Below are 19810 nucleotides of genomic sequence, written 5' to 3'. Positions count from 1 at the left end.
ATGTTTATTAAAATGTATGGAAAAAATACAACCTAAATAGTGCATTAAAACAAATCAGTAAGATAATGTAAAAGAAAGGTGAAAAACAGCTATATATTATATCTTTAAACAATAAATTAACTGTAAAATACTGGGAAATTAATAAAAATAAAAAAAAGTATTTTTCATTAACAGTACAAAGCTGTAAATTTCAGCGACAGTATAATAATGTTAATTTTACAGTAACATAAAGGCAACCCTGCTGCCAGTTCTTTACTGGGAAATTCTTAACAGTGTATATACACTCTTATTAAACTGATAAAAATGACAATTTCATTAAGGCTTTAAAAATGACATATTTTCCAGGGATTCATTAACTTTCCCTAAAGTCCCCAAAAAACAGGAGGCAGTAAAAATAGCCTGGGCAGTCACATGACTCCTGTGTGACTTAAGAGAATAACTGGCCTCAGGTCAGTACTTCCACTCAAAAGCAAGCTGCCAATTATAGCTGGGTGTGTGTCTGACAGTACTGGGACAGTTGGTCATTGTGATTAGTTTATGGACAGGGACCTTCAAGTAAAAAAAAACCTTGCAAACTTTCCAATGATGCTTCCCTAAAACTTTTAGTTGTAGTCCAAATGCAGTTTGTTTTTTCTGCAGATGAGACAGAATTTAACTTATAAAGCTTATTTCTGCAATTTTGCTCTAAGATGCTCAACAAATATTATTATTATTATTGTAACAAAAATAATAAATGTGAGGTATTACCACAAGATATTTTTAACTGTTTTCTGTTAGCTTTATTTTGAAAATCTTACTGCTTGTTGCAAAGCAGCCTTGAATTTCTTATAATATTCTTATTTGGATGCACTGAGCTATACACGCGTCTGGTCTCTCTTGTGTGGTCAGGACCAAATATTCAGCGCTGAGGGAAAAATATTCGACAGCATGCCTTCTAAGATAAACAGCTGACACTTAAACCCAAACAACCCATCTGAGTGTCTGATAATTCAGCCTCCTCTTCCTCGTGTGTCCGAGCCTATACAGGTGGAGCTCAGATTTCACTCTGAACAATAACAGTTTTGTCGCTTTTTGTTTGAGCTCTTTGTAATTGAAGATTTGTGTAAAGTGAATAACTTGAGTTTTTCTTTCTTGACTTTTCTTTGACTTTTGCTGAGCCAATGATTTAATTAACACTCATCCATTTAAGGCCTATGGTTTATTATGAGAATAAACATAATGTGTGATTTAGAATTATTCTTTAAACAAAAGCTCGTGTCGTTTGTCAGATATAAATCAGCCTGGCCTCGCGTTTTTTTATTAAACTTTGGGGCTAATGGGCAACATTACTTTTTCTTCATATTTACACAGATTATTTGTCATCATAATATTTACTTTACGCATGATCTAAGCAAGCAAATCAATCTATTAACTCCAAAGTTAGTCTTACCTGTCAGAAGATCAACACAAATAAAACATAATATCCTTGACTTATATATCTTCATATTATCTTTTTTTTTTTATAATGAATGAGATTCTTAAAGTTGAAAATAAACAGTTTTTTGGTTGTAATTGTCCTCCAGCTGTTTGGTTTGAAGCAGCTGCTCTCAGGTGAATCTGCAGAATAACTGAGAGGCTGTGTAGTTATTGTTAACCTCACCACCTCTTTGCAGGAATATCGTGTATTTCATGTGTTTGAAGTGGAAGTGTTTTGAATTCCTCCACACTTACTCAGCCCTAACTGGTTTCTTTTTCTGACTCTGTTGAATCACACATGATGTTGAGCTCACATTGCACCGCTGCAGGACTGCCTGTGATTTATGAGCACCTCAGGCGAGGACTCCCTCTCCTAGAATATATAAAAACTTTATACACAAACAGCTCAAAGAAGTGTTTGAACAAGAGAGAAAACCAAAATGATCAGCTGTTGCTGTGGTTTATTACCTGCTTTTATTGTCTACAAATCGTCTCAGGTGTGTCTTCTTCTCTCCTATAACCACTCTGGTTTGTGATGAGAGGTGTATTGTGATGCTGTAGTGTGTTTAAACGGCAGCCATGGCAGTTGCATAAAAGGCTGAGAGTTGAAACAAGGGTCATGCTGCTATTTTCCAGGGACACAGAGGCTCTCCAGCATTGACCAGCAGTGGGTGTGTCATAAATCCGTAAATCTCTCTCCCCCATCCGTTCACTCTTGGGAGCAGATGCACCATGTCTTTTCTCTTTTTTTCTTTTTTTTTGTTCCCTTGTGTGTGTGTATGTGTGTGCCAGCTCAATGCATTTGCATAAAACTAGATTTTAAACCTCCATCAGACATGTTAAAATGATTTACTGTCAGTGTGCTGGCAAACATTTCAAGCATTGGGAACGACAAAGCAGCTTGGATCAACACACTGATACCCCCACTGTAGACTCCAGCATCACATCACACAGCAAATGATGGCCTGGGTAAACTTTGCCAGTGATACTTTATGTCATCATAACGCCTCGCTGAGAAATTTTTCATTAGCCTATTTGCTGCATCGTTGAGGACCTTAGAAATGACAGTCATTTCCCCCTCAGTTCAAGGTGTCACTAGGGGGCCCAGACGGGCACTAGATTGACTTATGATTATGTTATTCACTTTTTCATTAGCACAAGTGATCTGAATTTTGGGATCCTGAGACTATAGATCCGCAATTATGTATAGGTTAAGTGCAAATGCGCTTTTTTATTTGATTTTGCTCTCTGAAAATGATTCTCTGGTGTATTTTGCGTGGCCACTAGTTGCATTTCTACTGCAGTCGTGTCGTACTTTTAACACTCTTGAGGACAGCTGCTGCAGCGTTTGGAGTTTTTACATATCGTTGCCTATAAGATGCAACAGATCATTGGATGTTAAAGTACATCATCTGAATGTATAGAAACAAAAAGGTCACCTCACTTCCAAACATTTAAAACACAGGATTAAAACCTGCCATCACCACCAGATTGGTTGATTTGATAAAAATGAAGATATTAATATTTTCTGATGATGTTTGATTAAAACAGACAGTTGTGGATGAAGTACTCAGAACTTTTACTTCAGTAAAAGTAGTAATACCACAGTGTAAAAATACTCTGTTCATGCATTCAAAATCTTACTTGAGTAAAAGTGCATAAGTATTAGAATCTAAATAGATTTATCAAAAGTAAATTACTTATTATGCAGAATAGCCCATGTCAGAATAATATTTATTATAGGATTATATTTATTGCTGTAATACTGTATACATCACATTAATATTGCAGCTGGTTATGGTGTGGCACATTTTAAATATTTAAATGCTGGGCAGCTTAATCTACAATTATATACCATAATTTATTAGTTGATTCAGATTATTAATACAAAATATAAATCTGTAAAGTAACTAAAGCTGTCAGATACATGTAGTAAAAAAGTACAATATTTCCCTCTGTGTTGTAGTTTGAGTAGAAATATGAAGTAGCAGAAAATGGATATACTCAAGTACAGTACAAGTACTTCAAAATTGTACTAAAGTACAGTACTTGAGTAAATGTACTTATAGTTTATATTACATCACTGCCTATTTTCAAGTGTCATCGGTTGAGAAACAAACACAATGGTGACTTTTATATACGCACATGTCTGTCAACATTTATTGTAGATAGATAGATAGATAGATAGATAGATAGATAGATAGATAGATAGATAGATAGATAGATAGATAGATAGTAACTTTATTGATCCCGAGAGAAATTCAAGTTTCCAGCATCACAGTTCCATAGTGCAAAACATGTTAGTAAAAAAGTTAGTAGTGCAAAGTACAAAAAAATATATCAGATATAAAAATAAAAGGAGATGAAGAAAACTGTTAAAAGTGAATATACTGCAGGGTGACAGCTGTGATACACGACTATTAAAAAAGTGAATATAGTGCAGAAGAGACTGTTTAAAATGAGTATAGTGCAGGGTAACTCCAGTAGCTTAGTCTAAAGTACACTGTATGTACACCCTGTACATCAAATTTCACAGGAAAAAATATATAAAAACATTTGTTTTTTTATGCTGCTGCACTATTATATTTTAAAACTATAGATATTCTGAAATTATATATTTCCCCCTGAGTAAAAAAAAAATAATTCCAAATGTGACACTCTCAGATATGCATTTATATTTGTGTGATTCACATCGAGCTGTGCATTAAACAGGCCCCCAAATTAATACTCCGTGTTAATAATGCACGTGCTGCATGTAAAAGTCAGGACTTGTTTGGGGAAATTGACAGCGTGCGTCTTTTCCTCACTTATGAAGTGCAGTCTGCAAACTCTAGTCCTTTCATTTCACTCTGCATTGTTTACAGCAATATAGGGCACCGGGCCCATAAATCTTCCTCCTGGCTTCTGCCAAAGACAGCGCCATTTGTATGCACCGTTTTAACCGACAGCATCCTCTGCCCATTAACGTCTTCTCCCAGCTCTCTCTCTCAGTCTCTCCTCTTATCTGCTCGGCTCTGTCCTCTTGCAAATACATTAAACTGATCCTTATTCGTTGAGCTCTGAAAAAACAATTATGTTTTCTTAAGGAATATATAATTTAAGGTGGGAAAATAAGAAAATAAAAATAAAAGAATGGCATTCTGCAGATGTGTGCGCGCGCTAGCAGATGTTCTCTCCAGTCTCCCTCTGTAAGTTATTGGTATGAAAAATAAAAGTTTATCGACGTTTATTTCCTCGGTTGTTTGTGTCAGCATGGCGAGAGAGCGCAGAAGGTATAAGGAGGAATTGTAAAAAGGCTTGACACCCAGAGCGACCGGCGCGCTTTTGTGTGTGAGAGAGAAAAATGATTTATTGCCAGTGAGGCGGTTCAAACAGAGTTCACAGAGAATTGTGGTGGAGGCGCAGAGGAGCTAAATTATGGTCTTGCTGAGCTAGTATATCATAGATCCTATCTCCTATTCAGAGAGTGTGTTCAAGGGTGTAAGGTAAGGAAAACAAAACGAATTTAATTACTTTCCTCCATTTCAGTCAGGCGCTGATGTATGCTGCCTAATTCGCCTGTTAATAATAATAATAATAATAATAATAATAATAATAATGATAATAATAATAATAATAGTAATAAAAATAATAATAATTACTATTATTATTGTTGTTTTTATTGGTGCATTTTTTTTTTTATTAAACGAGAAAGCAGCTGTCATTATATTTAATTTTCTATTTATTTTGCTCTGATGGCCTACATTCAGCCAATATAATGAGATTAACTGGGGAGACATTTAGCTCTTAACTGTCATTTTAATGGACAGGCTGACAAGATTAAAGCTGTTTTTTCAGTTTCCAAATTACAGTTCAAGTCTCCAAACTAAACGTTTACGCAATTTTGAGTTCAAATTGAATTATGATAACAGTCCTTTTTATTGTTGATCTTGGTTACCAATAATAATAATAATAATAATAAGACGTAGTGTATGGGAAGATAGTATTGTGTCCTTGGAAATTTAAAACTCAAATATTTCATTTACTAGAGAAAAAAAAATAAAAAATCCAAGGACGTGCCTCCAGCGTGGAGGTTCAGGTAAAAGCTCAGTGATGGTGGCAGCAGGGGTGAAACTGGAAAAAGGGGGACGGCTCCTCTTCTTCCAAGCTATGCAACCCTGAGTGCATAATCCATCACTGCTGAGAGACATCTAAAGAGGGTTTTCTCGACAGCTTTGTTGTAGTGAAACACCAGAAGGAACTTATATCTAAAGCCTGCATGCCTCAACTATAAGATTGATACACAGAATATGCAGAAAAAAACTCTGCTTTTGGGGTGCACTCACTCTTTTTATTTAATAATTGTGATGGCTTCATTATTCTAGTATTTATCCACTTTGCATATATACTGTGTTGAAATTAAGCAATCATGTTTTATGAGATTTTTTTTTCCTCCAAAAATGTAACTCAGTTAGGCCACACTTGATGTTGCCTTGATAATTTCTCCAAAAATATTTATTATGTGGGTTTTTAAATGAAGTTTCAATGAAAATTCACATTTTGTTTAAGTGCATTGCACCTTCATAACTGTATTTTCCCAACTTTCCTTGTGTGTTGTAACTGCAAACAGGCGCTAATGAGAGCTGCTGCACATCTCCACTCTCCACTCTTTTGTCCATGCAGCCGTGCAGCAAGCGCGATGTTTACATCCACAGCGTCCACAGTGTTTGACTGTTGCCTACCACAGACAGGGAGACACTTGATACTGTACAGTGATGCCTGATTAATGCAAATGCGCTGAAAAAAAAATCTCTAATGATTGCCTCCTTTGTCTTTGCGCGGCAATGACTGTCAAGCCTTTGTTTGACCACTCCCCGTGAATCCTATTAAAGAGCCAAAAGCTACACTTCCACTCAGACAGTTAGAAGCATATGTTGTTATTTTAAAAAAAAAGAAAAGGAAAAGCCCGCCGATTTTTTTTTACTGGTAAAAACAGTTGCAAATTAAATTATCCAAAAATAATCTGATGTATTTCTTTTATAGGCTAAAACAAGCAGAGTGTGCGTAAATAGAGCAGCTAATAACCATGGGAATAAATATTATTTATCATTATGTTTAATTGGAAAAAAATACACTCAGAACACAATTTGTTTTTAAAAAAACAAACATTTTACATCTACAAAAAAATAAGCGAAATAATGAGTTGTGGATGATAATGCGTAATTATCCAGTATCTTATTCCAGCTCCTGTTACAGGAAGTCCTCGCGTTGTTTGTGATCAAACCTACCACAAAAAAAGTTCAGGATGTGCAGCTGCAATCGGAGGCTCCTTCTAACAAACCAAACCAAAACATTTACAAAAAACATTTACAAGAAATCATTTTGTAATGAGACGCTCCTCACCACCACACATTGTAATCTCCTCTCTGCCATTTTCTCTCTGCGTATAAACACCCTCCATCTCTCTCTCACTGATCACACAGTTGTTGCCATCTATTCTCATCCCATTATATATGTTGTTTTTTTTATCCCTATAGGTTAAAAGAAACGCAGGCTGCATCATAGAAATGTTGTATGAAGAAGAAATATCGCAGAAGCTTCCTCGGTCGCTCCAAGTTGCCAGCGGATTACTTTGCAACTCCAGAGCTCTGCGATTGGAGGACGCACACACGTGACTATAAGGCACCCTTCTGGTAAATATTATTCAAATGTTCCACATGGTTGCTCCAAGTGCTCTTCCCTGCATGGCTGTATACATTCAGGGTTAATTGTGATCGGATATTAAGACAGACAGACAGAAGTCCTGCATGGTGTTTACTACTGTTGAGGGGATTTGCTGGTTTTATTTGATGAGCTGGGTCCATGATCATGGACCCCCAACAGTCTGCCCTCCCACTGCAGCTGCATGGCAACAGTTTTGCTATGAGCTCTGGATATGTGCCAACACTAAGCGCGGGATACAATGCAGGAGGAGGAGGAGGAGGAGGAGGAGGCCAAGAAGATGAACTTCATCAGCAAAACATGACCTCCTCTGCTCGTGTCAATTGCAGGTTGAACCCAGGTGAACAGTTTCAGAGTCCACTGGAGCCTCTGGTGGTTCACTGCCGTGCCAAGGGCGAGCTGGACACCAGGAGCAGGAGCTGCAGTCCTCTACTCACCATCTGCCGCTCAGGAGTCATTTTTCCCTGGATGAATCCACGGACAGCTGACTCTCAACAATCTGGTAACTCCTGCTTTTTGTGTTTTATCGTTTACTTTTTAAAGCTTTAAGTGAATCTTCAGTAAGTGCTCTGATGGGGTGAGTCCATGAATCCAAATTTAATGAGAATTTCCCTCATTTGTGCATTGAATGTTTAACTGATATCTAGATGGTAAAACACATGCTGCATCTAAAGATACAGTCAGTATCAGTAATCTTTCATACTTGATGACAACATTTTAAAACAGAGCAAGCACAAGTCTCACCAGTCAATAGTATAATGCATCATTTATCATGCAAATGTCCTCGTCTTGCTCATAGTTGTTTGTTCTTCCGGGTCCTGTATAGGCAAAGTAAGGTTCAAAAGCTGCAGTGAGGCTGCACAGATCTGTAACTAATGCAATGTATGCATCTTAATCAGCAAACATCACTTTATGAACTGTTGTTTCTTATAACAATCATTAATAGGGCTGCAACGAACCATTATTTTCATTATCGATTCATCTGACGATTGTTTTCTTGATTAATCGATGAATCGTTTTGTCTATGAAATATCAGAAAATAATGGAAAATGTCCATCCCAGTTTCTCAAAGTCCAAGGTGACGTCTTTAAATGTCTTGTTTTGTCGGAAAAACACCAAAATATTCACTATAATATGATAGAAAGCAGAGAAAAGCGGGTAATCTCCATATTTGAGAGGCTGAAAATGGAATTTTCTGACATTTTTGTCTAAAAAATGACTTAAACGATTATCAAAATAGTATGCGATTATTTTTCTGTCGATTGACTAATCGATTACTCGACTAATTGTTGCAGCTCTAATCATTAAATAAGTTTAATTTGAGTGTATAATCCCATAGCGTCTCAGTATGTTTTACAAAGAACAAAGAAGAGAATTGCAAAAATGTAAAATAAAATGTGCACAATCTTCAGGTGCTCTGATGTGGTCCATGGATCCAAATTTAATGAGGATTCCTCTCATTTGTGCATTGAATGTTTAACTGATATCTGACCTTATAGATGGTAGACTCTTCGTTGCATGAAAACACATGCTGCAACTAAAGATACAGTCAGCCCCCTAATCTTACTTGATAACAAATTTCACAAACAGAACAAGCACAAGTCTCACCAGTCAATAGTTTAAAGGTCCCATATTGTAAAAAGGGAGATTTTCCTGTCTTTTATATTATAAAGCAGGTTTTAAGAGCTATATAAATACTGTGAAAGTATCGAAGCGCTCAATATATGGAGAAATACACACAGCCCATTTTCAGAAATTGTGCATTTGAAACAAGCCATTAGGATTTCTGTCCATTTGTGATGTCAAAAATATACAATATTTACACCATTACACGGTTTTAAACATTCTAAATGTGTCCCAGTTTAATTCCTGTTGCAGTGTATGTAAATAACATCAGTTGACAGGAAGTAAACATGGACCCAAACTGTTGCCAAGCAACGCAATTCCGTTGCAATGCACTAAAACGGAGCGTTTCAGACAGAGGGTGAATACAGGTATATTCAGACAGACAGAATGAGGAAAATAATGTGTTATTTGAACATTATAGCATGTCAACATGTTCTAATAGAAACACAAAATACAAGTATGAACCTGAAAATGAGCACGATATGGGACCTTTAATGGTGAAGTAGAAGAGATTGGAGCAAATATGATTTAAAAAAAGTTATGTTTATAAAACAGTCGTTATATCGTGACAGTAGTACATGAAACAGGTAACCTGAAAAAAAATCATGTGCCTCTGTGTCCTCTGGTCCTCCTAACAGCATCTATAAGATTTCATTTACCTGAAGAAAACATCCAGTAGGAGCTGATCTGAGGTCTGCTGCCTAGCAACCGTCTCTGAGCAGCTGTCAATCACTCTGAACTCCGACTAAACACTCAAACTAGGCAGCGCTGATCAAATATGAATCAATATTAAGTTACATTAATGCCTATTTCTTACCTTAAATGTTTTCAAAAGCATCTTGTAGTGTAGTGTTGAGCTGTAAAATGAGAAAGTTTGTGACGCAGCCGCCATTGTGAATGATCTGCAGAAGGAACGCCAAGTTCCGGTCACATGACCAGAGCGCAGCCAATAGGAACGCTCACTTAATGAACTGACCTGTGATTGGTCAAAGACTCCCGTCACGGGGTAGATTTTCTAAAGCCTGAAAAAAAGAAAAAGAGCAATGAGGAGGTGCAGAAGTCTAGTTATCTCTCAGAACACTTGAATTACAATATGCTAAAAGGTTATTATGGATTTTTTGCCCAATGATAATAATAATAATAATAAATTCCACATATATAGCGCTTTTCAAAGACTCAAAGATGCTTTAATGATGCCAAAAATATACTGCCTACTGCCTACTGTGTCATTTATCATGCAAATGTCCACAGACAGCTGACTCTCAACAATCTGGTAACTCTGTTTTTGTGTTTTATCGTTTACTTTTTAAAGCTTAAAGTGAGACACAATTCTCAGTTAAGTGCTCTGATGGGGTGAATCCATGAATCCAAATTTAATGAGCATTTCCCTCATTTGTGCATTGAATTTTTAACTGATATCTAGATGGTATAGACTCTTTTTTTTGCATGAAAACACATGTTGCAACTAAAAGATATAGTCAGCCCCCTAATCTGTCATACTTGATGACAACATTTTAAACAGAGCAAGCACGAGTCTCACCAGTCAATAGTATAATGCATCATTTATCATGCAAAATGTCCTTGTCTTGCTCATAGTTGTTTGTTCTTCCGGGTCCTGCAGGCAAAGAAAGGTTAAAAAAGCTGCAGGCTGCACATTTACAACTGATAATCTCCTTTTCTCAATGGATGCATCTTAATCAGCAAACATCATCACTTTATGATCTTTGTTTCCTAAAAAAATCATTTATAGGGCTGCAACTAATGATTATTTTCATTATTGATTCATCTGCCGATTATTTTCTTGATTAATCGCCAGAAAATGGTGAAAAGTGTCCATCCCAGTTCCTCAAAGCCCGATGTGATGTGTTTAAATGTCTTGTTTTGTCCAAAACCCCCAAATATTCAATTTAATATGATATAAAACAGAGAAAAGCAGGTAATCTCCATATTTGAGAGGCTGAAAACAGAATTTTCTGACATTTTTGCCTTACTTTGATAAATCGATTATCAAAATATTTGGCGATTATTTTTCTGTTGATCAATTAATAGATTAGTCGACTAGTCATTGCAGCTCTAATCATTAAATAAGTTTATTTTTTGTGTATAATCACATTCATGTCTCAGTACATTCTACAAAAAAAGAAAACTGCAGAAATGGAAAATAACAAAAGCACACATTCAAACAACAAATAAATCTTGTTGTTGCTAATATGATTTGCCAATATGCGTATTATTTTCCACAGAAAATAGATAAACACCACAATCTCGATACAAACAAGCTGGAATACAACAGGGAAGCTGCAGTCTCCCAGTCTGGCGTTAAGGAGAGCACTTTTCTCTCTCTGAGGTCAATAGAGGCTTTATTATTTATCCATTAACCCCTGTGTGTTATGTTGTTATCAACAGGGCCGTGGTATCGCTCATATACATGTCAAATGGAATCTCTAATGGTGGTTATTTTCAGTGGTGGTCCCAAGGTACCTTTTAAGTGACTGAGATGGGGATTTGACAGGTCTGCTTCCGTGTGGAGCTGTGATTAATGTGGCCTGTCAGGCAGCCGTAGTGGCGTCAGATGTTTCCCCCAGACTGTTTCTTCGGGAGGTAACTTTCCCTGAACACATGACACACAGTAGACAGCCAGTCTTGTATAGTGTCTCAAGCATGACTGAATACACAGGAAGAGCTGAGGGCTCTACTTTGTCCCAGGTTGATTGGCTCAGGATTACTACTTGAAGCCAATGGAGTGGTATACATTTCAGGATAGACTTGTTAGAGATGTGGCTTTTAACGCCCTCTCTTCTTTATGTGCTTCCTCCTGCATCAGTCAGCGGCGGTGGGATGGTGGCGACGGCGGGTCTGTCAGATAGAGGAAGGCTCTGCGTCAGGAGGGAGAGGACGGCCTTCACCAACAGCCAGCTGCTGGAGCTCGAGAAGGAGTTCCACTTCAGCCCGTACCTGTGTCGCCCTCGGCGGCTGGAGATGGCCGCCGGACTGCACCTCACCGATCGCCAGATCAAGATCTGGTTTCAGAACCGCAGGATGAGGTACAAGAAAGAGCACAAGCATGGGGAGGTAGCATCTTCCCAGTGGTCTAACCCTCCCCTTCGCTCAAGGTCATGTGGTGACCACCTGAGGTTTCAAGGTGTTGTCAGAACTTCCTCCTCAGATCTGCACTTCATGGATTACGCCCCTATGTCCTCCTGTGTCTTTGACTCTCACAGTGACAGTGGTCAGTGTTTTCACCCAGCAGACCTGCCCCATCTGAGCTGCATACTTCCATCTGTTGCAAATGGTCCTCCGCCCTCCTGTACAGGCACAGATAGTCATCACCATGCTGGCATTTCAAACTGGCCCTAGGGCCCCATAATGGCCATCCCTCCTGTGCTCATCAAAATCTCAATGATACATCCACTTTCACTTACTTATGAAAGAGTGGAGCATGTCTTATTAGCATCCCTGGGTTGAAATCCCCTTAACACCCTCCGTTCACCATTCATGAAACATTTTAATTAAACTATGTGAACATATCTTAATTAAAGGAGAGCTACAGCGATATCATTTGTGTTTCTCAGGCGCGGTGACTGAAGACTGCAGGTCAAACTTGCTGCTCGTATACACGGCATGCACAACACACATTAAGAAGTACATGTTTTTGATGTAATTTTGTGGCTGTTACATTTATATTGCATGTTTAATGCATGTGGGAATCACATTACGAGTGATTCTTTTCTATTTCCCTCTGTTGACAGATAATAGCTAAGTGGTTGTCATATTTTCTAAGTGGGCTCTTTTTTCATTATCTACTGTAAATAACAGGTCATTTGTGTAAAATGTTTTAACTGTGAAATTGGCAGAATAATGTTCCAATGATGTTATATTTTTGTTAAAGCCATTAAAGGAAAGTCTTTGATACGGTTCTTGATTAATTGAGATGTCACATACTGTACATGCTTAATAAATGCGTCTGGGGGAACTGTAACTGTGAGAACTGTAACTGTGCAATGTTTACCGTATTCATCGCTGATTAGAGATCCATTTTTTTCAAGCGGTATTTCATGATTAAGGATTCAGATCCCAAATCGGAAAGCAATCAAATTAAGGCATGCTTTAGATTCATTGAAAACTCCACAGTGTTGTGCATTCATGTTGCACAATCTTGCCACATAAGCCTCTCCCTCGCTCCTGCCTCCTCCTTCCCCACCATTAATCACCGAGACAAGGCAGTCCTTCCAGCACTCCAACCACAAGCTCTGAACCCACTGGGCACCATGACAAGATCTCCTGCCTCCTCCTTCCCAAGCCTCGCCTTTTCAATAGCCAAACTGTAGTGCTGCAAGTTGGGGCTGGCCTCCCTCTCAGGGGGCATGTTAGTTGTGTAGCTTAGGGAGCCCTTCCAGCAGCCCATAGGCCACAACACACCACACCACTACATTATCTTAAAGAACAAAGAGGAGACTTTGTTTTTAACAGCATCCGCTGTGCCATTGTGAGATTCTCAAATGTAAACAATGTCATGCTTTTCCTCTTGCTATTTTTGATTTCATTATTTCTCTGAGCTAAATTACGCACTCTGGGAATTATGCTTTTATTTGACAGAAGTGGGTCACGGCTCCTCTTGGGTCTCGACAGTTTTACACGTCAAACACAGACAGCAACTTTAACGATGGAGTGAACCTCCTCTTACTCTTGATAATGTGAGCCGGAGTATCAATATTCTTAACAAAACTTCCCATATTTTTAGGACATGCTGACAGTTTTATATCAGTGGCCGTACTGTAAATGAGCTGTCACAGAGGACTACTGACAGCTAAGAAACGAGGAAGCTGATCCCCTGGTGGTCCCGGATAGAATGACTTCCTGCTCCTGATTCATTAGCTAATCAGTCAGCGGATCAGCTGTCATTTGGTAAATATTTGACACCATTTTCAGCAGGTCTGAGTAGTTGTCAGGGGAGCGATATAACAGCTATAACTCTGCGGATATTTGGAATAAAACTAAAATGAGGTCTACACCACATCTGTATCAAAGACGTGGTGACAGCTGGGTAATTTAAGAGAAAAGTAATAAAGGCAAGTGAGAGAGGAAGCAAGAAAAAGTTCTCCCCTTCAGATATGTTCGCCTACAAGAGAGAAAGAGGGGGGATTGTGAAGAAGAAGAAGCAGACAGTGTTGAATTCCTGAGATTCTTGCGTATGCCGGGTGATTTATGGTGTTAATGGTGCCGAGGCTCAATAGGAACTTTACCTCTGGTTCCTCACCACATTCTCCTTCCAGACGTTAAAAGCCAGGAGGATCCACACACTGGAGTGCAGTAATTCTGTGGCTGGGGTCAAGGGGGATCCCCAAGGGTCAAGGAAAGCCCCCCTTAAGGGCCCCACTGCAAGGGGGAACAGTCCATTTCAACATTAGGTTAAGCTGGTTGTTCTCACATTGCTCCTAGTTAGCAACTAAAGTCATTATTTCCCTTTTACTCTCTTGACCCCAGTTTGATGACATCTGCTTTCAGAGGGGGGAAGATCTGCAAAGCCAAAATGTTTTATTTTCAATTCTGGGCTTTGATCAGACTGGAACGATGCATTAAGTGGATCTTTGAAGTGATAAATGATTCCAGCCGTGGTGCCATGAAACCAGCTTTGGTTACGGTCCATCATTAATTCAGAAATTTTTGCGTTATGTCCTTTACAGTGACTGATGTTCAACTGTCCCATTTGCAGCTGTTGTGAAACTGATTTTAGGGTTAGACTTGAAAAAATGCTCTATGCATCAAGACTTTTCTTAAGCTGCCATGAAAACAGAACTGCTGTGTCCTTAACAAAGACATGCTGCTTTAAAGATCTTTCATAAGCATTTGGCCCCATATTCAACAAACGTAAAGCCCGAAGCTCATCTTATAATACCATCACAGTAAGCTGGAGTCTTATGATATGATGCGGTAATTCTATTCATTTCATGGGGATCACTACAAAGGAAATGAATGATAGTAATTGTTGTAGTAAAGGATGGTTGGTAGTGTGAGTTGGGAGAATGGACCACGCATACAAGCATTGATTCTCCAGAAAAAAAATACATTTATTCCGACCGGCCAATAAAAGAGAAACATAAACCATTTCATCCGGTTTATCACTTAGGGCCCTCTGCAGACAACTAATGAGAAAAAAACCTTCAGGTACACAAAACACTGGCCTTCCTCCATTTCCCTGTATAGTGAAAAGCACAGTCCAACCAGTTTGTTGTCTTCCAAGACCTTTTATACTCACCTGCTGTCTGTGGCCAACCAGGGAGGATATCTGGAATTAGTGCCAATTCAAGCCAGGTAGCATCAATCTGCCCTCATTTGTCTTTCACTCCGGAGACCAGTATTCGTGTACGGCGAGAGATTTGTCTCATATTTATTAATACTATACTTCAACTTGTGTCTTTTGAAAGTGACATTTGAATGAATATGCAATGATTTGTACAAATTAATACATATTTATGAATCCAAGTTTTCCATTTTGCACACAAAAAAAATACACATTTGTGTGTTTGTACATCCATATAGTTGCAATAAGACTCCAATCTAAAAACTGGTTTGTGAAATGTTGAATCTGCATTTGTGGATCAAGTGACATGCATGCATTCATTAACGTAGTTTTCTTCATAGTTTTTTTTCTCTTTTGAATTTTGCGACAAATTTCACAGTGTACGGGATGTGAGATTCATATACTCATAACTACCGATCGACGCATGTCTCTAGTATGCCTTGCAGGAAGACAAGCCCTTACTCCGCCTCAGATTGGCTATGGTGTTCCAGTCATCTGCTAAATGCTAACCAGCTCTGATGCTAACCAGCGCTACCAACTAGACAGACCCGGGAGGAGAGCGACTCATCCACGGCAGCGCACGCTTTTGTTCCCATAGTCCGAAGGTAAGCTACCTGGTCCCAACAATGGTAAGGGTTTTTTTTTTTCTTTACAACTTCCGTGAGCTATTTCATCATTAAATTCCCTTCTGAGATTTTTTGAGACGATAAATCAACCGTGAACATTTGGAATATTGGCAGTTTTACGAAAATTGATGATGAATCGAACATTCGAACGCCATAAAGAGGCCAAGTCCCGCCCCTTCAGGTGGACCACCGCATGGGACAGCGAGAAACAAATACTTTTTTGATCCCATTTGAATCACACCATGAATCACACATATTATGTTTGTCAATTTAAAAGATAATAAAGAAAGTCACTGTTTTTTGTAAAACTGTTAAAGTATAAGACTGTGAAAATACGTAATTAGAAAGACTACACACCCAAAAGTTGCATAGTGACGTCTCTCTTGCTGAAGCTACGTTCCCTGTGTGTTTTGTACTGGGATGTACTTACACCAGCAACGGGTCTTGCTCGTTCTTTCTCTTCCCGGCTAATAAAAAGACCAGGAGTCGCTGGATAACACACATCAGGTAAGATAACGTATATTGTGCGAGATGAGAGATGTAGTTCACTGAGTGGTTTCACACAAAACTAAATGATACTACGACAAACTGAAACTTCTTGACTTGAAAAAATACTTTTTAAATTGACAAACATCATATGTGTGATTCACGGCGCAATTCAAACGGGATAAAAAAATATTTGTCTCTCTCCGTTGACTACCATACATATTTTTTCTGAAATAAGGCCTCATGGGACCCACCGGAAGGGGAGGGACTTCACCTCTCTATAGACAATCAGAGGCAGAGTAGGGGCAAGTCTGTATGCATTTGTACAAATCATTGCACATTCATTCAAATGTCATTTTACAAAACACAAGTTGAATCCTACTAGTATTAATAAATATCAGACAAATCTCTCTCCGGGTCCTGTGTGAAACCAAAAGCCTTGTTAACTTAATTTGAAGTGATGTTAGGGACATGTGGGATTTGTTTTCTGTACTTATGTTTCGTACAAATTTTACAAAGTTTACGTACTTATTTTAAGACCAACCATGATGTTTTTCCTAAACCTAACTAAGTAGTTTTGTTGCCTAAACATAACCGCGACCGGTTCATGTTAGCAAAGTGACGTTAAATGACACATGAAAAGCTTAAAATGCGTATTTTGACACGTGGAATGTCCTTAAAAGCGGCGTATTATTTACACGCCTTCCCATGAGATCATGTTGGTCAGGAAGGTCATGGAAGTAAAGTCAGAAAACCTGTGAGCAGAAAGACTAAGCACAAGTGAACAAGCATTTCTCAAACATAAGTTCACAGCTCATAAAAATGTTGAACAGATGAGCGAGAGGAATGTGCACTTTCATACCAACATTAACTCAAGTAAATTACTTATTGGGAGAGGGGGTGAGAAATGTCATGGAGCCTATTTTCTCCTCGCCCAATAAGTAATTTACTTGAGTTAATGTTGGTGTGCTGAGAGGAAGGTGCACATTCCTCTCGCTCATCTGTTCAACACTTATATGAGTCGTGAACTTATGTTTGAGAAATTCTTGTTCACTTGTGTTTAGTCTTTCTGCGCACAGGTTTTCTCACAGGACTACCCTGACCTCCCTGACCCTTTAAGAGGGAGTACACTTCCCATTAAAAATATCTTTGTGGGTCATTTTTCCGGCTGTAATGTTATATGTAATGTCAGTTCAAAGAGGGAAATGTTTACTTGCTTCTCAACTTCACTAGCATTATGTGTGTTATAATTATGCCTCTTGAAAGGGTACATATGATTAATATCTTTTGTCAAAGTGCATTTCACTATCAATTAATAATAAATAAATATGAGATAAATCTCTCTCCGCCCACGAACACCGGTCTCCGGAGTGAAAGCCCTGAATTTGTTTGTCAAAGCTCCAAATGAGGGCAGATTGATCCCACCTATGACTAAACACAAGTGAACAAGCATCTCTCAAGGTCACAGCTCATATAATTGTGCATCTTCCTCTCGGGATACAGACCAACATTAACTCAAGTAAATTACATACTGGGAGTGGGGAAAATAGGCATGACAATAATAAATGTCTATGTGACAGCCCCTGCTCTTAATAGTGTGTGCTCTGCCTGTTTATTCTCTGATTGTTTGATGAGCTAAATCAGAGTTCCCTAACAGTGCAAACAATGGCAACAGTGCTGACAGAGCTAACAGTGTTTACCTGAGCGGGAAGCAAAGGGCGGGCACTACGCTTCCGTTAAAACGCTGTGGGTTGAGCGGTGGCCATTAGCTAGCCAGTGGGGCACGGTCATAGACTGTGTAAAATATGGACAAAGTCTCTGTGACGTCACCTATAGGTTTCTGAAAAGCAAAAATGAAGCTCAAAGTGGGCGGCTCCAGCCGTCACCATCTTCGAAGAGACGACTGCGGCTAATCCAAAAATGGGCAAAGAGTTGGAGCGTGGATGGAGCTGAGGCGGGCCGAATGAAGCCCGGTTGCTTAAACACGCCCACCTATAGCTCGAAGCTAGCAAGGTAGCTCCCGGTTGTCAGTTGGTACCGGTGCTAACATATAAAAAAAAACAATACTAAAATTACACGGACATACAGTTCTTGATATCCCGTTGGAAACTGATGTGGGGACGGATGTCATCCAGTGGCAGCCCATCATCAAACGCCCACACATTGGGTAACAGGATACCTGTCGTACAAGTAACCGCACAGCAAGCTTTATTGTCCGATATGTTCATGAATGAAATAATCTCCAAAAACCACCAACATCCAACACGTTCTCATCCCAACTCATCACGCCCCGTCACTTTATTTTTGGCATCAAAACTGATATAGTTAGGTTTAGGAAAGAACTACATGGTTGGGATTAAAACTACTACGTTTGTACAGTGAAAATGACACTGAACGTTGTGAACACTGGACAAGATCAAACAGCAGATTATAACATGGCGCACGGGACGCGAACAGTGGTCTCCTGGATGAAAGCCATGTGTTTGTTGGACTGTATAAGCAAAGCATTTACAAAACATCATTGTCGGACACCACCCTGACGAAGAAAAGTTTGGTGAATAAAGCATAGCGCACCTCACTATGTTCTGAGAGATAGAAATTGAAATTGAAACTTGACATACTAGCTGTGTTTCCACTCGATTGTCAAGGGACTTTTAAGCAAACTTTTGAAAAGTTGCAAAAAAGAAATGCAAATTAGGTGCATTTCCATACACTGGTTTTGTAGCAAATAAACTTGGCTTGTCGGCTACAGCGTAGTTTGGTCAGAAGTTGGCGCTATAGGCTACGCATGGCTGCAAGCTGCAAGTAAACAGACTAGAAGAAGTAGAGGTTGCGAACCGTAAACAGAACAAGTCGGCTTGGCCATCTAACCATCTACGAGAGAAAAATGGATAGAGGTCTTCAGGAATTTGTTTCAATTACATACATGCCATAACGTATTTCCACAGCGGTCCTGTGACTGCTGTGCACATGTGCTGCATGACAGACTAACTGTTGTGAATTGAATAAATCCTTCTTGAATTTCTGTTATCGGCTGTTTTTGCTCCCAGTTTTGACACAACCTCATCGACCAGACTGCAACATCTACTCTTAAGAAAAAGGATTGGGATGAACACAATATTCAAGATTATGACCAATTTGGGACTAATTTTCAGTTTTCTTTTTTAATCATTATGTTTGATAATTGAATGATTTGTATGATGAAGATAATAGAAGTAAAACATTCCCATCGTGTGACTGTCACATGTAATACTTTGGTCCATTGTGGAGCAAAACCCTGAACTTTTATGCCCGGCCTGTAGGAGGTTTTGTTCTTTTTATGACCTATTAACCTTCTCAGCCTTTTCCCTCCACGGTAGTAACTGCTGCCCACCAGTCTCTCCAGGTGCTTGTTGCTCAAGATGATTGTTAAGTATCAATTTCCTGTGTCACCTTTATGGGTTTTATTTATTTGTCTGCTCCTTCGTGTGGAACAGAGCCTGAGCATTACTCAGGTAGATGGATTATAACTCAACTGCTACGACTCATCAATCTTGGAAATTTGACTTCCTGAATCTCATACAACTGTTACTGTCATATTACGGCACGGCATTATCAAGATCAATGACATTTTAAA

At 38.8% G+C, this 19810-nt stretch overlaps 1 protein-coding gene across 6 annotated transcripts in view; it reads left to right on the top strand.

The window, feature by feature from the left end:
- The window catches only part of hoxc3a (homeobox C3a), a 62819-nt gene extending 50126 nt beyond the window's left edge, over window positions 1-12693 (top strand). For 5 of the 6 annotated variants that reach the window (XM_074644341.1, XM_074644340.1, XM_074644339.1 and 2 more), the window contains 3 exons: window positions 6972-7127; window positions 7485-7657; window positions 11606-12693. In XM_074644341.1, the coding sequence (XP_074500442.1) occupies window positions 7009-7127; window positions 7485-7657; window positions 11606-12138 (825 nt within the window). In that variant the 5' untranslated portion in view covers window positions 6972-7008 and the 3' untranslated portion in view covers window positions 12139-12693. Of the gene's footprint in view, window positions 1-6971; window positions 7128-7258; window positions 7658-11605 lie in introns of those variants that run through there. The other variant, XM_074644336.1, reaches the window with a different exon arrangement.
- Window positions 12694-19810: the final 7117 nt, after the last annotated feature.

The sequence above is a fragment of the Sebastes fasciatus genome, chromosome 8 (genome assembly GCF_043250625.1).
Source record: "Sebastes fasciatus isolate fSebFas1 chromosome 8, fSebFas1.pri, whole genome shotgun sequence".
Lineage (NCBI taxonomy): Eukaryota > Metazoa > Chordata > Actinopteri > Perciformes > Sebastidae > Sebastes > Sebastes fasciatus.
This window is presented reverse-complemented; position numbering and strand designations above follow the sequence as displayed.